The 22,672-nt window shown below is 33.7% G+C and overlaps 1 protein-coding gene across 4 annotated transcripts; it reads right to left on the minus strand.

The window, feature by feature from the left end:
• Nucleotides 1-1,248: 1,248 nt before the first annotated feature.
• On the minus strand, nt 1,249-21,998 carry LOC134539937 (regulator of microtubule dynamics protein 1-like). 4 transcript variants are annotated; one of them, XM_063382301.1, is made up of 7 exons: nt 21,866-21,998; nt 11,197-11,412; nt 8,719-8,970; nt 6,963-7,018; nt 6,025-6,162; nt 4,272-4,386; nt 1,249-2,482 (listed from the first exon to the last, which is right to left on the minus strand). In XM_063382301.1, the coding sequence occupies exons 2-7, from the start codon at nt 11,359-11,361 to the stop codon at nt 2,438-2,440; spliced, it is 771 nt and encodes a 256-aa protein (XP_063238371.1). In that variant the 5' UTR covers nt 11,362-11,412; nt 21,866-21,998; the 3' UTR covers nt 1,249-2,437. The 4 variants fall into 4 exon arrangements, with proteins under 4 accessions (XP_063238371.1, XP_063238373.1, XP_063238375.1 ...); XM_063382303.1 differs by lacking the exon at nt 21,866-21,998 and adding an exon at nt 14,159-14,440; XM_063382305.1 differs by lacking the exon at nt 21,866-21,998 and adding an exon at nt 13,941-14,424.
• Nucleotides 21,999-22,672: the final 674 nt, after the last annotated feature.

Here is a 22,672-nt window from a genome sequence, read left to right on the forward strand (position 1 = left end):
TGCTTTCTGCCACTCATGTTGAACCAGAAAATACATCAAAGAACTGAAGTCCAGCAAATCTGTACATCTAAGACTTAACCACAGAAAAGCGTATTTCCTTACAGGATGTTTCTCCATAGAATGAGTGCTTCCCACAGAATAAGGATTTACAGTTCAGTCTGGGATTTCCATAGAAAATCAACTATTTAATATTTTTAACTTTAGAGGAGTATTTAACTGGGTATGATTTACATCTTATTCAGATATTTGAAATAGGTAAGATCTTGATAATTGTAATTTTTTGTTCCTGTAAATTATAAGGAACAATGATCAAACATTAGACATTTCATAAAAAAAATCTTATTTAAAAAAAATATTTTTTTTATATATAAAAACCACTTGGTTTAAACCAGCCAAACCTGCATAATAGTAATGGCTACAGAACCCCAAGTTTTATTAATTGCATATACATGTTTTAATCAATGTAGCTCTACTAAAATCAGTGCCACCTCAGAAGCATGTGTTAAAGATTGGTTGATGAGAACACAGTACAAGCCATTTGTGGACTTAAAAATAGAAAGATTATATATATATATATATATATATATATATATATATATAAATATTTATATATATATATAAATATTTATATATATATAAATATTTATATATATATATATATATATATATATATATATATATATATATATAAATATTTTTTTGCAGTTTCCTTTATGCTAGGATGAACCTACACACGTTATTACGGAAGCCCCTCATATAGCACAGTAGGAACTACTAACAGCTATTCCCTATTCCAATACAAATATTTAATTTGGTTGTGCTTTAGCCATCTAATCGCCAATGAAGTTGACAGATGGTAACGTATGAAATAGACCATAAGGAAGAGATTGGCCAGCGCCTACAAGGAACCATCCCAGAACTTGCCACGAGTGAAACGAAAAGCTAGATGGCAGAGCAGGGATTAAACTTGGGTCTTTTGGAATGCAAGTTCGGCATACCGCACCAATTCACTCCATCCCAATTACAAAGAGGATCCAAATGACTTTTTTTTTACATTGCAATATGAAATGAATATTCAATGATAAACCAACCATTGGGAAAAAAAAGTCATTATACAACAGTTTACATTTCCAGGGAGCTGTGGTCATTAAATTCAACTGTTTTTTACTTTAAATAAATCCTTATTTTAGTAGGTTCAGTAATAAAAAAAAAAGATTGAAATGAATCAGAATAATGTGTAACCAAAGGTAAAGGTAATTTTTTTTTTTTTAATAAAAAATATATTCAATATAAATTTGATTCTTTGACACAAAGTTAAAAAATTATAAAACAGTTACAACACATACCATTCACTATCAAGGCAAGGTAACAGTTGAAATAATTTGCTCTTAGCAAAACATATTAAAAGAAAACATTGTCATGCCTAAAAACCACAGTTATAAGGTGTTAATTATTTACGTGTTAACTCAAATAAATTGTAGCTGGACACGTACATACATCAAACCAATTGCTCAATTTTTCATCACATATCATGACAAATTAGGTTTCCCAACAAAAATCCTAAATATATCACAAAGAAAAAAAAAATGTAAAAACAATGTAAACAGTATACTATAAAACAATTATTCTTACAGCCATGAGATAGCACAACAGCGGAAATATTCCACAATTTCAAGGCGTTTCAAAATGATACTTCTGTGAATTTTCTGTGTGTTCACAGATACCCTGACTTAAAGGCGATAAATTTTTTTATAAAAACACATTGTAACTTAGCAATGCTGTAAATACATATGCTTTGAACTCAATCTACACTATTAAAAAAGTATTATTTGGTTTGTTATTTACCTATATCCGTTCTTTGTGTACTATCCATTGCATTAACCCATACAGGAGTGAATTTTTTTTTATACAGCAAGAGTAAAAAAAATTATGCTTTAACACACAGTAAATAACACACAGTAAAAACCCTGTTCTATGATCCGCAAAATACCAATAGAACAAAAAAAAACGTTAAATTAGTGTCTAACATAAAAAATGAGGCTATGTATATTGCACAATAGGGTTGGTCTCACACATCCATTTTCTCATCACTACTATTAATAAATTTTCCTAAAAAATTTTTTTATAGCACTCTTGCATTTCTTGTCACAAATTTTCTCACCAGATATCTATAAAACATTATTTTCAAGGTGTAAAAGTAAACACGTAAATATAATTTTTTTATATAATTTATGTTTACTGTGTAATTTTTATATAATAGTAATGACAAGAAGATGAAATATCCATTGGCAGCGATATCGAGCCCTAAGAATTCCAGCAAAATACAGAAACTGGAAGTATTGAGGTTGTGAGGTTGTGTGTGTGTGTGTGTGTGTGTGTGTGCATGTGTGTGTGTGTTACCCTGTGTGTTGTTGGATTACCTACACTGTTAACTTTCTTACACCTTGATTTTCTTCAACAGTTCAGTAGCTTCCTTGTTTGCCTGAAATAAAACATGGAAATAAACTCAATATTTACATTAAAAAAATATATACATTGCAACTTAAATGTGTGAAATGAAAACAATATTACACGTACAGTCCTTTCATTTTAATATTCACAGATAATAGTTACTTTGAGTAATTTTAAGTGATACATCTTATAACTATTTAAAAAAAAACTGAAGCGATTTATTTAAAACTTTAAATAGGAGAAATTAATTAAAATGGTAAACAAAACTAGATAAAAAAAATTAATAAAAAAAAGGACACATGTAACTTGGAACATGCAATAGAAGTGAAACTTCTTTGACTATTTAAATCTCACTTCCTAAGTATATAGTCAGGGGTAAAACGAAAGAGACAAAGAAAACAATTTTCTAAATAAACATGAATTATTACTCACTTCAAAATAACTGCTCAGGATATCAATAATTAATTATCAATCAATAATGATTAATTAACAAATAATATTACTCGCTGTTGAAATACAACATGATGAAAAACTGTGGGTGTTACTGTTTCTTCAAAAAATTCTGCCATTTGGACCACGACAAATCTCTGAACAAAATGTGAAATTCATAACAGCTGGCGCTATCTATGCAGGGACTGCAGGAACTGTCAACAGCGCTCACTACACTGTTGGTTGAACAAAGAGGAACGGGGGTGCAACAGGCAGTGTTATCTATACGAGAAATGCAAGGACTGTCTCAACAGCACACACTATGCTGCTGATTGAACACAGAGCAACATGATTGCACAAGGTAGCAAGTATAAAATTTATCTCTCTCAGTTCTATTCGTTTTTTTTTTTGTGCGGGGACGAATCATCACACAAAGAGTAGAATGAAAACAAGCCCAGCAACGTATATAGCACAGTGCTCTCTCTCTCTCTCTCTCTCTCTCTCTCTATATATATATATATATATATATATATATATATATATATATATATATATATATATATATATATATATATATATATATATATATATCTTTGGCCAAGTACCTATTCTCTGTCCTTTTCGCATCAGAAATGTTTCACAACAATGTTTCACAAAAACGTTGCATTGAAATTTGACCTTGAAATTCTACTCTCATCGCGCCCAAAGAAGTTTCATTTCAAAAATATGTTCACCTATTAAGTCATGCAAGAGAGAGTATATTTCGCAATTAAATTTTTTATAATTTTTTAAATTAAATATAAGTTCGTCTTACGCCTTACATTTTTTTGTCCATCGTAACAAGGGCTGTCTTGAGTTTAATTCTAGTTTTTATTGCCGAGTCCTAGAAATTATACAAAATCAACACAACAAAATGGTTAAGAAAATTTCGAAACAAAAGCAATAAAGGAATAATAGACTATTTTGCTACTCACATATTTCAAATTACCTTCAACTACAATCAATTACAGCAGCGCTTAACAGAAATCGTATGCAGTCGACCATAGTTATGTACTTCACTGCTAGAGTTCTGCGCCTTATTCAAATTAGTGCCACCTTGTACTGGGTTGTCTACATCTATGGTAAAGTTTTATTTATAAACGCGCCTAAACAAAAGAAAAGCTATGCTGTTTTTCTCCGCCATGTACAATATTTGTTGTACGAATGATGACATGTGCAGGTATGACGGAAATTGCAGTTGTAAAAATCCATAATAATTTAGTAAAATTCAGGAACCTGTTTGAGGGCTTGCCTTAATTATTCCCCTACTATTCTACTGTGCACTTCCATCAGGTTTTCTAACAGATGATTCCGACAACCAAATAAGTAATTTGACATTCTTACTAACTTACCTGAGCATCATCTTCTGTGTTCAGCGGATATGCTGCAGCCAACTTTAAATAGTGGCTAGCTTTTTCCAAATTCTTCATCCTCAAATACGTTTTTCCCAGCATCAATAGATTCTGACTGGAAACAAAATTAAAAAAAGTAATTGATAGAAAATGCTCAATGCTGCTACGATGTGACAATACAATAAAAGTACGTAACTCTCATTAAATTTCATTTCTTAAATAGTAAAAAAAGTAAATATTTTTGAAATTATTATAATTATTTGTTTATAATGCCTTTATTTTGTTTGGTTGGTCATAATTATACATGTTAATTTTTCAGCAAAGTATTTTTGGGAAAACTTTCTGGTAATTTACAGAAAACCTTTCTGAAAAAGTGGAACTTCACAGAAACACACAAATTTTATCAACAACCGAACTAAATAACAAAATACGTATGTACTACATTTTGCCTATCTTTACCACCTAATGGCTCACTATATTGGTGTTGTAATAAAAGGAAGGCGTGGTGTTGGAGGGGGGGGGGGGGGGAATTTTCCCCATAAAAGTTGTGGTTATATTTTTCCAGAATTTTTTTTTATATTCGATGTACGTTTTAAATACTTGTTTATGATTGGGCCTGTGAACATTGTTTACACCACCATTAATAATTTAAGTTTTAACAGCTGAAAATAGTGTGTATTTGACTGCATGCATGTACTGAATTAGGTTAAAGTGCAATGCCTTTTTTGAAAATATTTTGCCAACAAGTTTGGCACATGGAGAGGCATACTACCAGAATAAAATCTGGAAATGGGAAGGGAAAAAAAACATGATTACGTTCTTGGTTATTTGAGAAAGACTGGGATCCTGCCCAGCTTAGAATATTTCCGTTGATGTAACCAATCAATTTTTAATACTTCCTGAAACTGCTAGGATTCTACTTCTTCAATGCGGTGAGATAACTGTTTACACAGTAACAAAAAAAAAACCGGAACCTATGCACTTTAAGTGTTGTTGCACCATCACAGACAGAATTCAACCTTACCTGCTATAAAATACAACTCTGCTCAAAAATACTCAGCACACTGGCATTTCAACAATGACTGGACCCAAATACAATATGCATGGCACAGTTAATGGGATAGCAATAATGAAATGAGCCACTGTCTAACAATCTCATTAAAATTTATAAACACAACAAATATTTTCCTGATTAAGGCCTAATTTTTCCCAATATTTGAAATTTCCTGGCTATTCAAGGTTTTCCTTATAATTTCTTATGCTGGAAATCCTGTTTAAAATAAAATAAAAAGTTTCAAAGCAGTCATGAGGACTACCGACAGAAGTGAAAACTTTTTGGCAATTTTTACGAAACAATATTATCACTCAACAAATTTGTTTTATCACGTTAGTAAAATAACTCCTAAATTACTATAAAATACGCATTACATAGTAATAGTAGGTATTAAAAAAATAAATAATGATTTTCTTAAGTTTTAGGTTATATTGCTACAAAGACTCAGTTTTCTTCGTTATACAAACTATATATCTATATGAGAATATTAATATATTTTATACTCACTTTTTACTGCACAGTAATCATATACTTAAGATTTAAAAGCGCAATAAGTTATACTAATAGGAACAGATATAGTGTTATCGTTAACACGTCACGTGACCAGGTCGATGACGACTTACATGAATTTACTCCCTATCTAAACCTTCCCACTAGAAGTTTTCACTTTAAAAAAAGAACGGAAGAAGGAAAGAAAACCTGTAAAAGTTAGGATCCTTTTCTTCAGCTCTCAGAAAATACTGCAGTGCCTCCTCATAGGTGGATGTAGGTGGATCAGAAAAAACAGCACTAGCTATCTTACGCTGGTACCACGGCAAGTCAGCAATGCTGAAACACCTAGCAAACACATTATTCTATTAACTCCAAGGAACTTGTGGTATTTTTAAAACTTAAATAATTGTCACGTATCTAGTGACTGCAAGAAAAGGGTAGGTACACCTTGTACGACACCAAACTTCCTGAATAACATTTCAAATATCTAAGTACTGAATGGTTTTGTACCTTTTGAAACCAAATAGTGAACACTGGTATAGCTAATATGTGTTCTCTGTCACGCTAAGAGATGTGATTAGATTCGAACACAATTTTAGGTAACTGCAACTCAACTTTTGATTTAAAATTTCTCACAAGCTATAGTCTGGTAAACATATTTCATACAGCATAAAAAGAAATGGACACATCATCATCAAGAGCACATGTAAAAACTAAAAACTTTTTATTTTTATTTTTCAAATTAGTTCTTTGAAAAATCATGATTCATGTTCTGACATGTGCAATTGCTCTCACTTTGCTAGTATGAAGAATGAATTTACATAACTGCATAAAGTATGAAATTACAAATTACACAAGAGTTCAGTAAACCTCATAAAAAATTAACTCTCTTAGGAAGGATTTCTCACTTTTGAATACGTATATAATATCTGATCCCTACAAGAGGGTTTAAATTACATTAAGAACTGTTAAGTACAAAGTAATATTACTAAAAACCAAAACTGAGGGTTTTTAGGTACACTGTAACGAGATTTCACTTTACAAGTAAAAATTTAATACGTCTAACATTCTGAAACTTATGTACTTTACAATCATGATTTACATTTGTTTAATTGATTTTTGTTTGATGAAATAGTAATACTTGCCAGAAGCCTAACATGTATAGTGTTGTAGCATCCTCTGGGTTCAATTCTATTGCTCTCTATAACAAACAAGAAAAATAAATTACTATGAATAATAACAAAAAACTGTAGTCCTTACTTTCAGTCATAAGATTACTTGTAAGCTAAGCAGGAAAATTATACATACATACATACATACATACATACATGCATGCATGCATGCATGCATGCATGCATGCATACATACATAATTACATACATACATACATACATGCATGCATGCATGCATGCATGCATACATACATACATACATACATACATACATACATACATACATACATACATACATACATACATACATACATACATACATACATACATACATACATACATACATACATACATACATACATACATACATACATACATACATACATACATACATACATACATACATACATACATACATACATACATACATACATACATACATACATACATACATACATACATACATACATACATACATACATACATACATACATACATACATACATACATACATACATACATACATACATACATACATACATACATACATACATACATACATACATACATACATACATACATACATACATACATACATACATACATACATACATACATACATACATACATACATACATACATACATACATACATACATACATACATACATACATACATACATACATACATACATACATACATACATACATACATACATACATACATACATACATACATACATACATACATACATACATACATACATACATACATACATACATACATACATACATACATACATACATACATACATACATACATACATACATACATACATACATACATACATACATACATACATACATACATACATACATACATACATACATACATACATACATACATACATACATACATACATACATACATACATACATACATACATACATACATACATACATACATACATACATACATACATACATACATACATACATACATACATACATACATACATACATACATACATACATACATACATACATACATACATACATACATACATACATACATACATACATACATACATACATACATACATACATACATACATACATACATACATACATACATACATACATACATACATACATACATACATACATACATACATACATACATACATACATACATACATACATACACACATACACACACACACACATACATATATATATATATATATATATCTTTTTCACTATTAAAATTGTGTAAAATTATTGCAGATTTTATCCAAGGGTATTCAGTATGTTGATGCTCTGAGAAAGGATCCAAAATTGTCTCCAAATTCTAAAAGTTTCAATATTGATGATTATGATGATGATGATGATGATGATGATGAATGAGAGTAAAGGGGTTGGGAATTTTTTAAAATCTTTAACTTCTAAAGGACAACTTACTTAAATGGGACTGCGAACCCAAAACAGGATTACCAAAATAAAACCTCCACTGGATTTTTTTTTGTAACTTTCTTACCCAGTGTCCTCCAGTTCCATTACTTTTTTGGGACTTCCGTAACCTGTAGACAACCTATCCATCGAAAAATGAAGTTAAAATTTAAAGTTTTTGCTAGAATGTGTAATCTTGTTTGCATTCCAATCCCCACTGGTTGGCGGCCACCGGCCCGGTTGTAAACCTGACTCGACTCTGGTCGCACGCAGACGCTCACCAGCATGTGCTTCTTCATGATCATCAGGTGGTTGACTCGCGCCCTGATCCCGTCGTACGACATCCTGACGTCGACCAGAATGGCGTACCACTTGTGTGCCGCATAGTGGTTGTCGTCCAGCTCCAAGGCCTTCTGTGCCGTCTCGAACGCTTCGAACACATGCTTCTTCTTCAGCTCCTTGTCGTCCGTCTGCTTGGACATGCTGAACAGCGCTCGGCAGATGCGCCAGAGCACTTCCACGTCGTCCGAGTCCTTCGGAAACACACCGCAGTGCAATGATGGAGGACGTTTCGGGAGAGGTGGAGGGGCGTAGAGGCCGGAAAATTTTTTAACGTGATGAAGGGCGAGGGAGGCTGGGGAAAGATAGGAAACGGACTGCATAGAGGAAGGTACATACAGAACAGAGTTACAAAAAAAAACTTTTTTTGTTCAAACCAGTTTTTTTAGGTTCAAACCAGGTTTTTTTTAATCACTTTAGTTACTTGGGTTCTCACCATTTATAAATGAAAAGTTATTACATCAAAGAACTGAAGTCCAGGAAATCAGCACCTCTGACTGAGACTTAACCACAGAAAAGGTATTTCCCTACAGGAAGAGGATTCTCCGTAGAATGGGCATTTCTTACAGAATGGGGATTTATGGTAGTCGGGCATTTCCCACAGAATAGGAATTAAATATTTAATATTTTTTTAATTTTAGAGATGTATTTAGCCGGGAATGATTTACCACTTATTCAGATAATTTAAATAAGATCTTGATTATGTATTATATAACATTTTGTTCCTTTAAATTACACAAAACGTTAATGACCAAACTTATGTTGATATTAGAGTGGAATTAAACCTTTCATTAAAAAAATTCAGATATTGTATTTAAAAATACATTATTTTATTTTATTTTTTATAAAAACTAATTGGTTTAAACCATGGTGTAATGGTGTTTTAAACCATTGTGGTTTAAATCAGCCAACTGTGGTACAAAGGCAATGGAGACAAACAGAAAGTGGGAGGCACTCATTCCTGGTGACAAAATGGGCGGGAGTGGAGTGGAATGGAATGGAGGAAAAGGTGTTGTGACAAGTGCGATGGACCCATGGCGAAATCTTAAAGGCGAGGGAAGGTGGAAGCCCAATTGCAAGCGGATCTAAAAAGTTACATACATAAAGGAACCCGTTTCTTCATCTACACAGATGGTTTCAAACCCTCCTGGGTGATTGGCTTGAAAAACCAATGGGCGAATTTATTTGCATAAAATTTTACACTTTTTTTAGACCATAAAAGTGGACACGTCACATATAAACTTATTACAACTTACATTATATTCAAAATGTTCAAAAAATATACACATGGCCATATGTACTTATCGTGAAAAAAATCTGAAAGCTCATTAAAATGCAATAAGGTATGCCCGCGCCACATGTTTCTTCCTTTTAATTGACGGCAGTCTGAAAGAGAAGCTATTGTCTCATTCGGCCGGGCCTTTCAGGACCCGTTTTCTTCCGGACTGAAAGGCTATTATTTATGGGTCGACAGTACACATGTAAGAGAAAGACAAACTAATCACGAAACAAACACAAACGCTGCTACAGTATTTGAACACTCAGCTAGTCTCAAAATCTTTGTGCGAAAAATGCATGGCCCTATATAAAAAGTAAAATAAAATAAAAAATAAAAAACAATGATGTTGATATCAATACAGTGCACCATCTTACTACCCACATTCAGTAGTATTTCCCCAATTTTTCTACCCGTTCCAGAAACTCTTTTAACTCTAGAAAGGATGAGTTAAAAGTAGATTTTCAACAGCAGATATAAATTTGCCAATATTGTACTCTACTGTTATCCTATATTTTTGAGTATTAAAAGTATTTTACCTATATGATTGAACCCTACTACAAACTGACTAATGGTATGTTGTGTTGGTCGCAGTTTATTTCAGCCACAAGCACTAGTATGGGAGCCAATGTTTCGGGATGCCTGATGGTCCCGCACAAGCAAGAAATGTACGGACTTAAGCCAACTACACAAATTTAAGCTAAAAACACTTAACATTTTTTAAAGCTTATGTCAAAAAATTCTTGTACAGTACAAACATTACTACAATTTGATTTTTCCTCGTTCCTTTATAATTTTCAATATCATACTATAACCAATAATTAGGGACTGGAAAAATTTGCATATTCAATGACCTCCAGGATAGACTCCACGATCCTGTGCACACTCGGGCAAACGTCACCTGTTCATTGGCTGCTGACTTGTGAGGCGTCTCAATTGGGAGACTCGTGATTCGATACTGCTTCGACTGAGGGCCTATAATTGGACCACACTCCTCCAGGTTAACAGTGAACCAATATCAGAAGTTGCATACAGGTAGGCCTACAACTATTTGCATTTCAGCTTATCGCGAAATAAATCCGCAAATTTTTTCCGGTCTCTACCTATAATGAATATGTAAAGCTGTAAGAAGAAGTAATTTCACCTTCATTGAAACCAGCAACTTGTAAGCCTCAGCATACTTGTTCTCTTCAAACAAACAATCCGCTTCCCTGATCATCTTTCGAGTGTTTGCCTGTTGTTTCTTTTCTTCCTTCGACCAAGTCTTATCTTCAAGTGGCGATGTCTTGATCAGGCCAAACAATACCATCCAACCCAAGGGAAACAGACAGGGCTTGAACTTTGTCTGTGCAATGCTCAACTGCAACATGAAAAACAAACTAAATTTCAAATTTTTTTGAATACAGTGTCAATTTTTTTCTCTCTAATTTTTTTAATCCACCCTCCCCCCTGAAAAAAAATTTCTGTATCCCCACTGAACAAGAACAGTTAGTTGGTTAGCTATATTAAAAGTACAATCAAATAGTAAAAATGGTTGTTAGGTTAAGTTAGCTACATTTTACATTGGTAATTCCTAACTGTTCAAACTATTTCACTAACCTAACCAACCATCCAACATCCAAACCATTTAAAAATATATACATATATACTTATATATCCTTAAACTAACCAACTGTTCACACTATTATATTTTAATTTATTTCACCGAACTGACTCATTCTCAAAACCTAACAGTTATTTTAAATATTTAACCTAACTGCCATTAAAACTGTGAACTAATTACTGGTAAACTACTTTAAGTATCACAACATCCTCTTAAGAGAATGATTGAAAAACATTTCACGAAGTAAAATAAAAAGCATTTTGGGATTAATTTTTTTTTTTTTAGAGAAATCTCTCCCTTTAAAAATTATCCAAATAATCAATGTGAAGTATTTGCTATTTTCTTTAAATGCCTAACCTAAACAATTTTTTTTAAAGTGCCTTTCAAACATCTTTCAAGTTTTTTTTTTAATTAAAAATCCGGTAAAGTTGGTTATCAACATCATGTTAGCATTGTAAAATTAGTGTCTGAGTAAGTAAGTAATTTGTTATTGTATCCTGATTCGAGATAAGGCATTTTCACAAATCTGTGCGGGATTCAGCTGCCTGGGTTCAAATCCCAGCCAAGGCTCTGTGTGACACATTTCTAATTGTAAGGTTAGGTTATGTTAAGCAAGTAAGCTGCCACTGACTTGCTTAACGGCATAATAGTTGGCTTACTGGAGTGTTAAAGGCACAATTGGCTTGCAGCCACCTGGCCACAAACATGAGGGTGATAAAATGCATTTTTAGTTAAACTTCCAAAGAAATTTTTATTTTAATTCTACTGACCTTAGTTGTGGTCATTTTGAGACAGGCAAGCATGTTTGTCACATTTTTATTATTTAAACCCTGTTTTATTATAGCTTACATATAATAAAATATTGAAAAAGTAACATTCCAGTTTTAAAAGTGACTAACATTTGAAAAAACTGCTTTCAAAACCTGCATTCGAACATAAAAAATTGAAAAAGGGGTTCTCTTTCAAAATATTGACAAATTTTATGTAATAAATATTACAAAAAATAACAAATACATGTATAGAAACATATGTTGAATAAAAATTTCTGAAACAAGATAAAAACAATGAAGTCTAACATTTACCTTATTCTTTGTACACAGTTTCTTGCTGTGTATTTTTTTCTCAGATTAGTTTATGGAGTGGGTGTCTATTGCTGAATAACAGGATTGAAAAACTGGATTACAAAACTGGATTGCAAAACTCAATTGCAAAACAAATTGTAGCTGCATAAAGGCTAATATGTAATATGCTAAACATTTGTTTAATAGCTTGAAAATATTGCCTCGCGAAAATCGTAAAAATGCCATAATGTAATGATGAATATTGCTAAACAAACATAAGACCAACACATCGGGAAGAAATTAGCATCACATTACTTTTTCTTTTTTCTTTTTGCTATTCAGAGTGAAACGGGAGATGACGACATGTTTCATTTTGCCCTCATCCGCTGCCTCCACCAAGTCCTTTAGCAGTCCAGCCATCTGCGTCTCTCACGAGAAACCCTTCCTGAAGCCGTGTTGCCTCTCATCCATCCATTCCAGCTCTCCAATTTTTCCTACAATATACCTCACTATCATCAGTTTTTCCATCTCCTTCCCTTTACTCGACAAACAGCTGACAGGCCTATAATCCACTGTCTCCTACCATTGCCTCGGCAGCTGTCCCTCCTCCGGTGACTGCGTGTATAGTACTTGCAAGTATCTACAGACCTCCTTCCCTCCTGTTGCCTATCCCATCAGGACCAGCCGCCTTCCTCCACCTTTGGCCTGCCTGCCTACCTCCCTCCCATATCACCTCCTCTATACCTCTCCCTACACAAAAACAGACAGGTATTGCTTCTGTAAGAATTTTGCCTTTTCCAGATTCCCCACACACTCTTGCCCGTCTTTCCCCTTTACTCTTCTGACATAGCGATACAAATCCGCCCAATTACACCTTCATCCATCAGCCTTTCCATCTAGGCATCCCTTGCTTCCTTTGTCTTTTTCCCCAGTTCCTTCTTCCAACTCCTGCATCTCTGCTTTTAGCCCTTCCCCTCCCAGCTTCTCTGCCCTAGCATGCAGCCTCCTGCATCTCCGCTTGACGGCACTTATTTCTTCCCTGTAGAACAAAGGGTTACCCTCTTTTCATATTATTTTTTCCGGCACAAAACGCTTCTTTATATTTAAGAAAAATACTTTCCTTCAAATAGGTCACACAATAAAGTTTTACTATTTATGAGTGGCAGTATGGCCCACTAATAAGTATTTAAAATAAGTATTTAAAGAACGTATTATATAGCATACCTGAGTGCTCCTAATCTGACTTAAGTTTCATAGCTTACGGTTTCTAAATAAAAATAAACTAGCATGTCCTTCACATCGTAGAAACTGTTAACAGCGCCTTTATCTGTCACACAATCTTCTTGAACATTTTCTGCGAGAGATAACATGCAAACCAACAACGCAAATGTGCAATTGGAACTAATATTAAGTACTTATTATCTATCTTTCACAATACGTACGTCAATTACATGTCTGCAGGTGCGCGTTCTAGCAGCTGTGCGAATGCGACTAACAGACTGACGAATAACATGCCTCCAAGAAGTTAACATTTCACACTATAATTTTTTTCGCCATTGTGTTAAATCCAAGGTATAAATATGCGCCACCGATGTTTTAACGGTCAAATGTAAGTCTAGTCCCAATCCATTACACAAATATTTACAACCCCACATCAAACCCAAACACTGGCCAAAGTACATAGTGAAACTATAATAGTGTGCTGTTGCGCATCTATCCCTGTCTCTAACAATTTGTGACGTCACTCTGGAGATACTCTGTTTAGCTCGCTTAGGGGAATATGTACTAAGTTGTGTTCACGTAAATTTCAAAGTGTTTATTAAAATAAATTTCATATGTATGTCATTTGGTTTTCACAAAGATAACCATTAACGATTTTTAAAACCATTTTTAAGTTTTTTTTATGACTATTAGTTTTAAAAAATTATAAATTTTAGTTTACTAGTTGAATATCAGAGGAAATAAAAATACCTACCGTAAGCGGGGGTGACTTTGTAATTAGTGGACAAAGTGGCCAAGTGGGGTTACTCGTTATTTTGAGACAGAATGGTTTTCGAGGTCTCGCAGATCGATTATTTACGTTGGTAGATCGAGTCCGGGCGTGTCAGATAGCGACACATGTAATGCTATCTAGTGGCTGATCCGCGAACCTCTACCGGCTCGCATTGGAATGTTAGCCATTTCAAAGTGAATAGTCTTTAGAATAGTTGTATGACTGCTGCTGGTTCGTATGCTGAATAATTTCATCTGTGGAGACCGAATCACTTACGCGGAGCATTCAACAGGTATTATTTGTTGAAAATTAATGTCTTGTGAGTGATTACATGTAAAGAGATTAAGATCTGTATGATTATTTTTGAATTAGAAGGAATTTTTACAAAATGTTGTAGGTTTGTGGGGGTACTTTGTGACACCATCTGCTTGTCCCAAAGTAACCCCACGGAAATTGTTATTGATAAAGCTATTATATTTGTAGGATTAATAACATTTAACACAAATCTTGCTATTTAAATATTATTTAATTATTATTCCTTATGAATATTGAATAAATTAACATTTTGGTCATTAAAATTTTTAAAAAAACTAAAATGACTCATTTCAAAGATATGATTGCAATTTATAGATAACCATCACACACATCCTGTATCTAGTACCTATAACAATTATTGAAATATTAAATTTAATAAATAAAATCCATTCCCGAGGAATTAAGATCTCCAAATAAAACATTAAACTGGTAAATGAAATAGGTATTTGTTTAATTATTTATCTCTTATTCGTTACAGGATTTATCTCTTAAAAGTAAACACACTACAAGGCCTTTGTAAGGCCTTTGGAATATTTCCTTCAGTCCCTCTTAGTTTTTACCTACCATAAATCATAATTAACCACAGGTGTTTGTTGTTACAGGGTGCTGGTACGAATGCCGAGGTCGTATAAAAGGAAACTGGGTGCTCGACCCTACAGAAACTACACCAATGAACACCTGGAAGAGGCTGTGAATTTAGTTAAAAGAAAAAAAACTGTCACTGAGACAGGCTTCACAAAGGTAGGTATTCATTTATGATTAATCACTCTCAAGGTGAGACCAGTTTGTTAATTGTGCTAAATTTTAATCCCCAATGTTACGATGCTTCTTTTCAGATACAACATCCCCAAAAACACTTTCTGGCTGAGAACAAAGGGGCTGGCTACAAACATGCCAGGTGGACAACCTGTATTCACACAGGAAGAGGGACGTATGTTTGTTGGACATAAAATCGCCATGTCGATGTGCGGATTTCCAGTCACAACTTTCGACCTCAGATGTGTTGTGAAATTATACCTAGATAGGACAAGAAGACGAGTAAAATGCTTTACGAACAATCTTCCAGGACGGGACTGGGGGGATGCGTAAATGAAACGGCACTGTGCTGTCCTGTCACAACGAACCTCGAAAAATTTATGTTATGCAAGAGCTGCTAATGACGAAGAGGTGATCAACATGTTCTTTGAAAATCTTGCATGTGAATTGTATGGCATTCCTCCACAGAACATATGGCACTTCGACGAAACAAACTTAGTCGATGATCTATGCAGCACAAAAGTGATAACGCGACGAGGAACTAAATACCCAGAGCAAATAAGAAATGCCTCGAAAGCCTGCACTTCAATTATGGTGTGTGGTAATGCAGTAGGTGAGGTGGCGCCTCTGTACATAAATTATAAAGCTGATAAGTTGTGGACGACGTGGACAGAAAATGGTCCACATGGTGCACGATACAATAGAACAAAGTTGGGATGGTTCGACCAACAGTCTTTTGAGGACTGGTTTGTATCTTTGATGCTGCCAATCCTTAAACAACAAGAAGGCACTTAAGCGATTATTGGAGGCAACTTGAGTTCACAATCAATTTGGAAAATCTGCGATTATGTGAGGCAAACAACATCAAGTTTATTGCACTTCCCCCAAACTCCACACATTCACATCTACTTCAGCCATTAGATGTGGCATTATTTCGGCCGATGAAGAGCCACTGGCAGAAAGTTCTTTCTGAGTGGAAGGAGAGTGTTGCAGAAAGTCGCTGCACATCAATTCCAAAGGATCAATTTCCGATGCTCCTAAAAAAAAAAAAATGATGGCTGCCCTTGAAACTGGAACAGCACAAAATTTGCGGGCTGGTTTCCAGAAAACAGGCATATACCCCCTTGACATATCTCAAGTTCTCAGGAAGCTACCTTCTGCAATCCTGCAGAATGATTTAGCAGGCATAAGTAACATCATCGGAGACACCTTCATTCAACATCTTCAGAAAAAAAGAGAAAAAACAACACCAGAGAGAACTATCAAACGACTAAAGAAGTTGAATGTTCCACCAGGCAAGAGCATTGGATCGGCTGATTTGAATGACACTGCTGCTGTTAGCAATCTGATGATGACTGATGCACCCAGTACATCTGGAAAAAGAAGGAAAAAAACAACAACATATCTATACAACCTACAAGAAAGTACACTCGTGAAGTTGTGGAGCCTGACGACGAAGACGAAAGTGATAGCAGTGGAGCTTTCTACCTCCATGATTCTGACAGCAGTCTGAATTTGTCGGAAGATGAGGAGTCCAACTTGGATTTTCCTCCCGAAAACCCTTCAGCTGTTGTCACAGGTGTAAATTTGCTAGCAGGTAAATATGTTATCGTAAATTTTGAGGGTGAACTATACCCTGGCCAGATAACAAATGTGAAGAATGAGAGATACATGATAAGTGCCATGACAAAGAGTGGCATGTATTGGAAATGGCCACAGAAATGTGACGAAATTGAGTACTCGGTAAAAGAAATTGTACAACATATAAGTGAACCCAAGAAGGTTGGCAGCCAAGGTCTTTGCAAAGTGAAGGAACTGATGTAAAATAAAACATTGCAGATATCATACTGTCATTAGTATCTTTTTCAGTGTTTGAAATAAAAACCCAGTTTGTTTGAATTAAAAAAAAAGTGTCAAATAAATAGAGTGAATATATATAATTGAATATATTAAATAATTGTACTTTTTCTTAAAGAAAATATATTGTGGGGCTACTTTGGTCCAATCTCATTTTTCCTATGTATTTCCATTGCGAATAAATACTGTCATAAAGTCACTCCGTGCTGTGGGGTGAAATTGTGACAAATTTATAACTCCATTTTTTTGGCAACTGAAAAAAATAATTAATACCTATAGCTAATACATGAACATGTGTAGAAGAAGGATGGAAGAACTATTTTCAGTAATCGATATTAAGAAACAATTGATAATTTCCTGGGTGTGTTCAAACAACTTTAAAAACTGTACCAAAATCACCTCTGCCTACGGTTTACGGTATATCAATCGTTTGTAATTTTTTTTATAGAACTCAAGTCAAATTAGACTGGCACGATAAATTACAGTTAAAGTAAAGTAAGAAAGTTAACTACTGGTTTTTATGTTCAAGGGTGGCTTTTGTGAAGGTGAGGCCTATGAAAGTCGTTTTTACTATAGGATCCATGAAGTAGAACATTTTTTTTTACGACTTCCAACTGAAAAATTAACTTTGAATCAAATCCCAAATCTATCCTTAAATCTATGTATATGTAAAACTTGCATTTCCGAATATAGTTGAAGGTCTTAAAAAAATAAAAGAATCCAAAAAATCGTGATAGTGTTTTTTTATTATTCATATTTGTGAAATTTCAGACTTTTTTAAAAATAAAAAAAAAATTAGACGAGCAAAATGGTACAATTTTAGTGAACCCACTTTCAAAGGTGACATTTCCACTTCCCAAACTTGTATCACATTGATTCCAAGAGTGCGAGCGAAGGGCATACCTGTCTACCTGTAGCATTTTATCTCTTTTTTAAAGTGAATTATTGAAACTTGCCTACTTGTAAAAATTGATGCGTCGTATGTGTATGTTCCAAACATATATTTATACGTATTGATTTTTGCTACTCAGATAAAAATAGCAAGTTAACAATTAAACAATATTTTGTTGTTTCATAGTATAATTTGCATTGCGTACATCTCATTGTGTTTCCAGAAAAATGTGTTACAATTTTGTGATGAGGATCGTTAATTATATCTCAAATCCTTGGTGTGATTAGTGTTTTAAGAACACACGTGGAACAGAACAATGGAGTCATAACATAACCTTTATCTTTTACCGAGTAGGTACACCTCGTCTCCCTTTATTTCGGTAATTTTATTAGGTACGTCACAGCTTTTCCGGAAATTAATAATATTTCGAAAATTCTTTTTTTTGGAGCACTATAGAGACGTTCCTTTATTTACCCTCAAACCAGCATCTTGATATTCCTACTAGTTTCTAAAAAAAATCACAGTGTATAGCTTAGATTGCAATACCTATGTGTTGATGCAGCCATTATTATTATTATTATTTAATATTCTTATACATGAAGTATCGTAGGATCAGCAAACCTAACATTCACAAGATTCAGTTCAGATGAAGCGTTTGTGCATGTTCGGTATAAATATTACAAATTTGTTACATTGTCAAATGTTCGTTTTAACCTAATCGACCATTCTCAATATTTTACTTCAGTTCTCCGAAACATAAACACATGAACTCACTCGAGAAAGCAAAAAATTTCGGCGGCCGTGTCAATGCACAGGTGTTGTAATATAACCTATAAACTGTGATTTTTCAGAAACCAGTAGCAATAAATTTAGAAACAAAATTTTCAGGAACATAATAAGTGTCTGAAAAAAGTATTTTTCGAATTTTATTATTTTATTTACGGAAAAGCCGCGACCCGAGAACTTTGCCTTTATTTATTTTTCACACCCATTACTCTAGGCGTTTTCTTTTTACATTTAGTAATAAAACATGTTAATAAATATGTTCTTCTGAGGCTTTTTTTTTGTGTAACCAAGTTCTGAGAACATGAATGAGCAAGGCGCGTGGGATGCCTAAAGAGCCCACGTGTAAATAACTTTAGTAACATCGAAAGCATGCCTGATGCTACGATCTGGGCATGCCTTTGCTAGAGTGCTACAAATCTCGTTCCCAATGTGGGCAACAGTATGCCCTGAGTAGCTAATTCAGTAGGGTCTGTGAGTCCTTCCACACAGGTTGCTTGAGCGAAGCAGACTATCAGCATAGAACCCAGATACCCCAAATGCACATCAGATGGCTCCGTCGTGGGGAAAAGATAACATGAGTATACCCTGCCTACATCAAGGGTTTCTTGCAAAAGCTGAAGATTGTTTGCTGAGATTGCAGGTGCAGTGAGAAGAAAAAAACAATTTACATTTTTAAATTACAATTTCATGCTGCATTTTTACTTTACTTTTAATAGGCAATAATTTACAAATTACTGGATACATAACAATTAAAATATGAATACTAGATAAAAGTTATACATACCTAGTCATGATTCACAATGGACTTGCCATTGGTAGGTAGCTTGTAGGTAGTCATCTACGCATGTGGAAATGTCATTTAGGACCACAGTTATTCTTTGTTTTGCGTTACCGAAGATCACATTTAAAATTAAAATAGGTACTAAATTTAAATACACATTAAATATGACATGTAGGCCAGTTCACTGTTTATACTTAATTTATGTTGCAGAAATACTTTCAACAAAAAATAATGGTGTAATTATGCAGCATGAGGATGAAATTGATTATTCCAATTTTTTTACTTTGAATTTCCAGTTGTATCAATACTATTTTGTTTGTGTGATATTTATTTTATTTGCATTTACTGTATTAATTTCAAAGTGATGTGAAAGCCCTATTGTTTTGATTCAATTCACACTGACCAGAAATAAATGGGTCTATGGACTGAATACCTCCCATGGATACTTTATTACTTTTTACAGTTTGTGTAGCCTACTTAGCAATTTTTCCTTTTAATTTTTTCAAAGTTTTTAAAACTTATTTCTTTGTTCAAGTTAAGCAGAAATTTGTTTTTAAAAGTGTTGTATTATTTAACACACTAATTTTTGCTTAAAAAATTAGCTTTTATCTGGAATGACATACCTGAGATGTGTAAAAGGAGAGTTTTTTGTATCCACTATATGCTAGCAGCCATCTTTAATATTTTTAATTTTTGCATATCTTTAGTATATTGCAACTAGTGAAACAAATTAGTGTGAGTAAAGCATGTTTCTAAACTTAAAAATTGCAGCATGATTATAAATATGCTAGGATAGTTCTTAAAGATATACAAGTAACCATCAACATATATAATACAGCTAGCTATATAAGTTATGTTCAATAAGTAATACGTTGAAAACACCAATGATGATTGGTTAGGCCTATAAAATTCAAATCCTAACTAATGGTAAAGGGGCTATTGTTTATAAATTACTTAGCAATTAAACATAATTATATCTAAAAGCTTTATCTTAAATATAAATTTATTGTGTTTAACTTTAGTAACATGTGCTGTCATTTACCACTGTTCAAATTTATTTTGTCTTTGCGTTTACATGCATGGAACCAAATTTGAGCTAGATCCTCATTTTTGGGGGAACTATAATACTTTATTTTGTACCCCTTCGATCTTATACTGTGATTCTGGAAACCATATACTTACCGCACAATTTAGCATTTTTACTTTTCAAATATTCAAATTTCCGTAAGATACCATGCTAATCCAGCGCCAATACCGTCTGCAGTATCTCCAACATGACGTATGTGCGAAGAACGAGAAAAAAAATGTACGCGGATTTGGCAGACCTGTAGATTAAGTTAGGCCATGGCCCAAGTACAACAATATTTATAAACATTGTCTGGATCATGGCAGTCAACATACTAATGATAATTGATTTACGCTACTAGCTTTAAAAAAGTCATTACTTTCTGCACGAACCTTGCCATATTGTAACACCCAAAAAATTGCGATGTAGTTTGTAATGTCTGATGAAGGATAATATGCATGAATTAAAATCAACGCACTAAACGCAGCCACTTGCACAAAATTAAGTCCTTTAAAACAAAACAATGGCGAACAATACTGTTTAAACAATGTTTTGGGTGTACTGCATACATGGCGCAGACTATCAATTGAGGGGGGAAAAAAAGTGACTTCACGCAGTGTCAATGTAGTAGTGCATGCATTGCACTCCTTGCCTTTCGCGGTACCTTCTGTTTAAATGTAGAACCATAATATATTAACATTACCTCTTCGTTGGGTGGGAGTCGAAAGTGATGTCCTAATGTCGCTGCTACCTCGGTCTGCTGTGGCTGAAGACTCTTGTGAGTATATCTGTTAACCTCAGTCGCTCCAGTTGGTCCAACAGCCTTGACTCATATTATCTTAACTGAGCCAAAAAAAAAAAAAAAAAAACTATATTGTAAACAAATATTGTACCGTAAGGAATATTTCAGTCACCGCGGAAAGATGTAGCTCTATGATGCAGAGACAAAAAAAAAGTGCCCTCTGAAAGTTTGCTGCAATGGGAGTTAGCACCTAATTTGACGAGCAATTATGAACATACGACATTAGAGACTCACAGTGGTTTTCAGTCTTTTTAAAACTAAAGGCTAATTATTTACTCAACTAAATTGTGGGCTGTACTGTATCAAACACATACTGTAACCATTTACATTCACTTTTTTTTTTCCTATTGATTTGTTTGTCGTTGTTTTGCAAGATGTCAAATGTAACATTAAGTAAAATTACTAACATTAAATAAATCAGGTATACAAAATTTTGCTATTGACAATACAATTTTTGTTTCGATGTACAGAATGTCCATAAAGTCTTTCCCTCATTACAAACATTAATAACACGAAAACTACAAATGCTAGCAATCTGCGGTTTGGACGAACCTTTTGTGTAACTCATAAAGTTTATTTGCCAGACTAGACTAGACAACTTCTACTTGTGCACCGTTGGTGGCCCGCAGAACATTTGAATGGGGAAAAAAAAAAAAAAAAAAAAAAGATTTTTTACAATTTATATTGTTTTTTTAAGAGATTCATGCG

The sequence above is a fragment of the Bacillus rossius genome, chromosome 16 (assembly GCF_032445375.1).
Source record: "Bacillus rossius redtenbacheri isolate Brsri chromosome 16, Brsri_v3, whole genome shotgun sequence".
In the NCBI taxonomy this organism is placed as follows: domain Eukaryota; kingdom Metazoa; phylum Arthropoda; class Insecta; order Phasmatodea; family Bacillidae; genus Bacillus; species Bacillus rossius.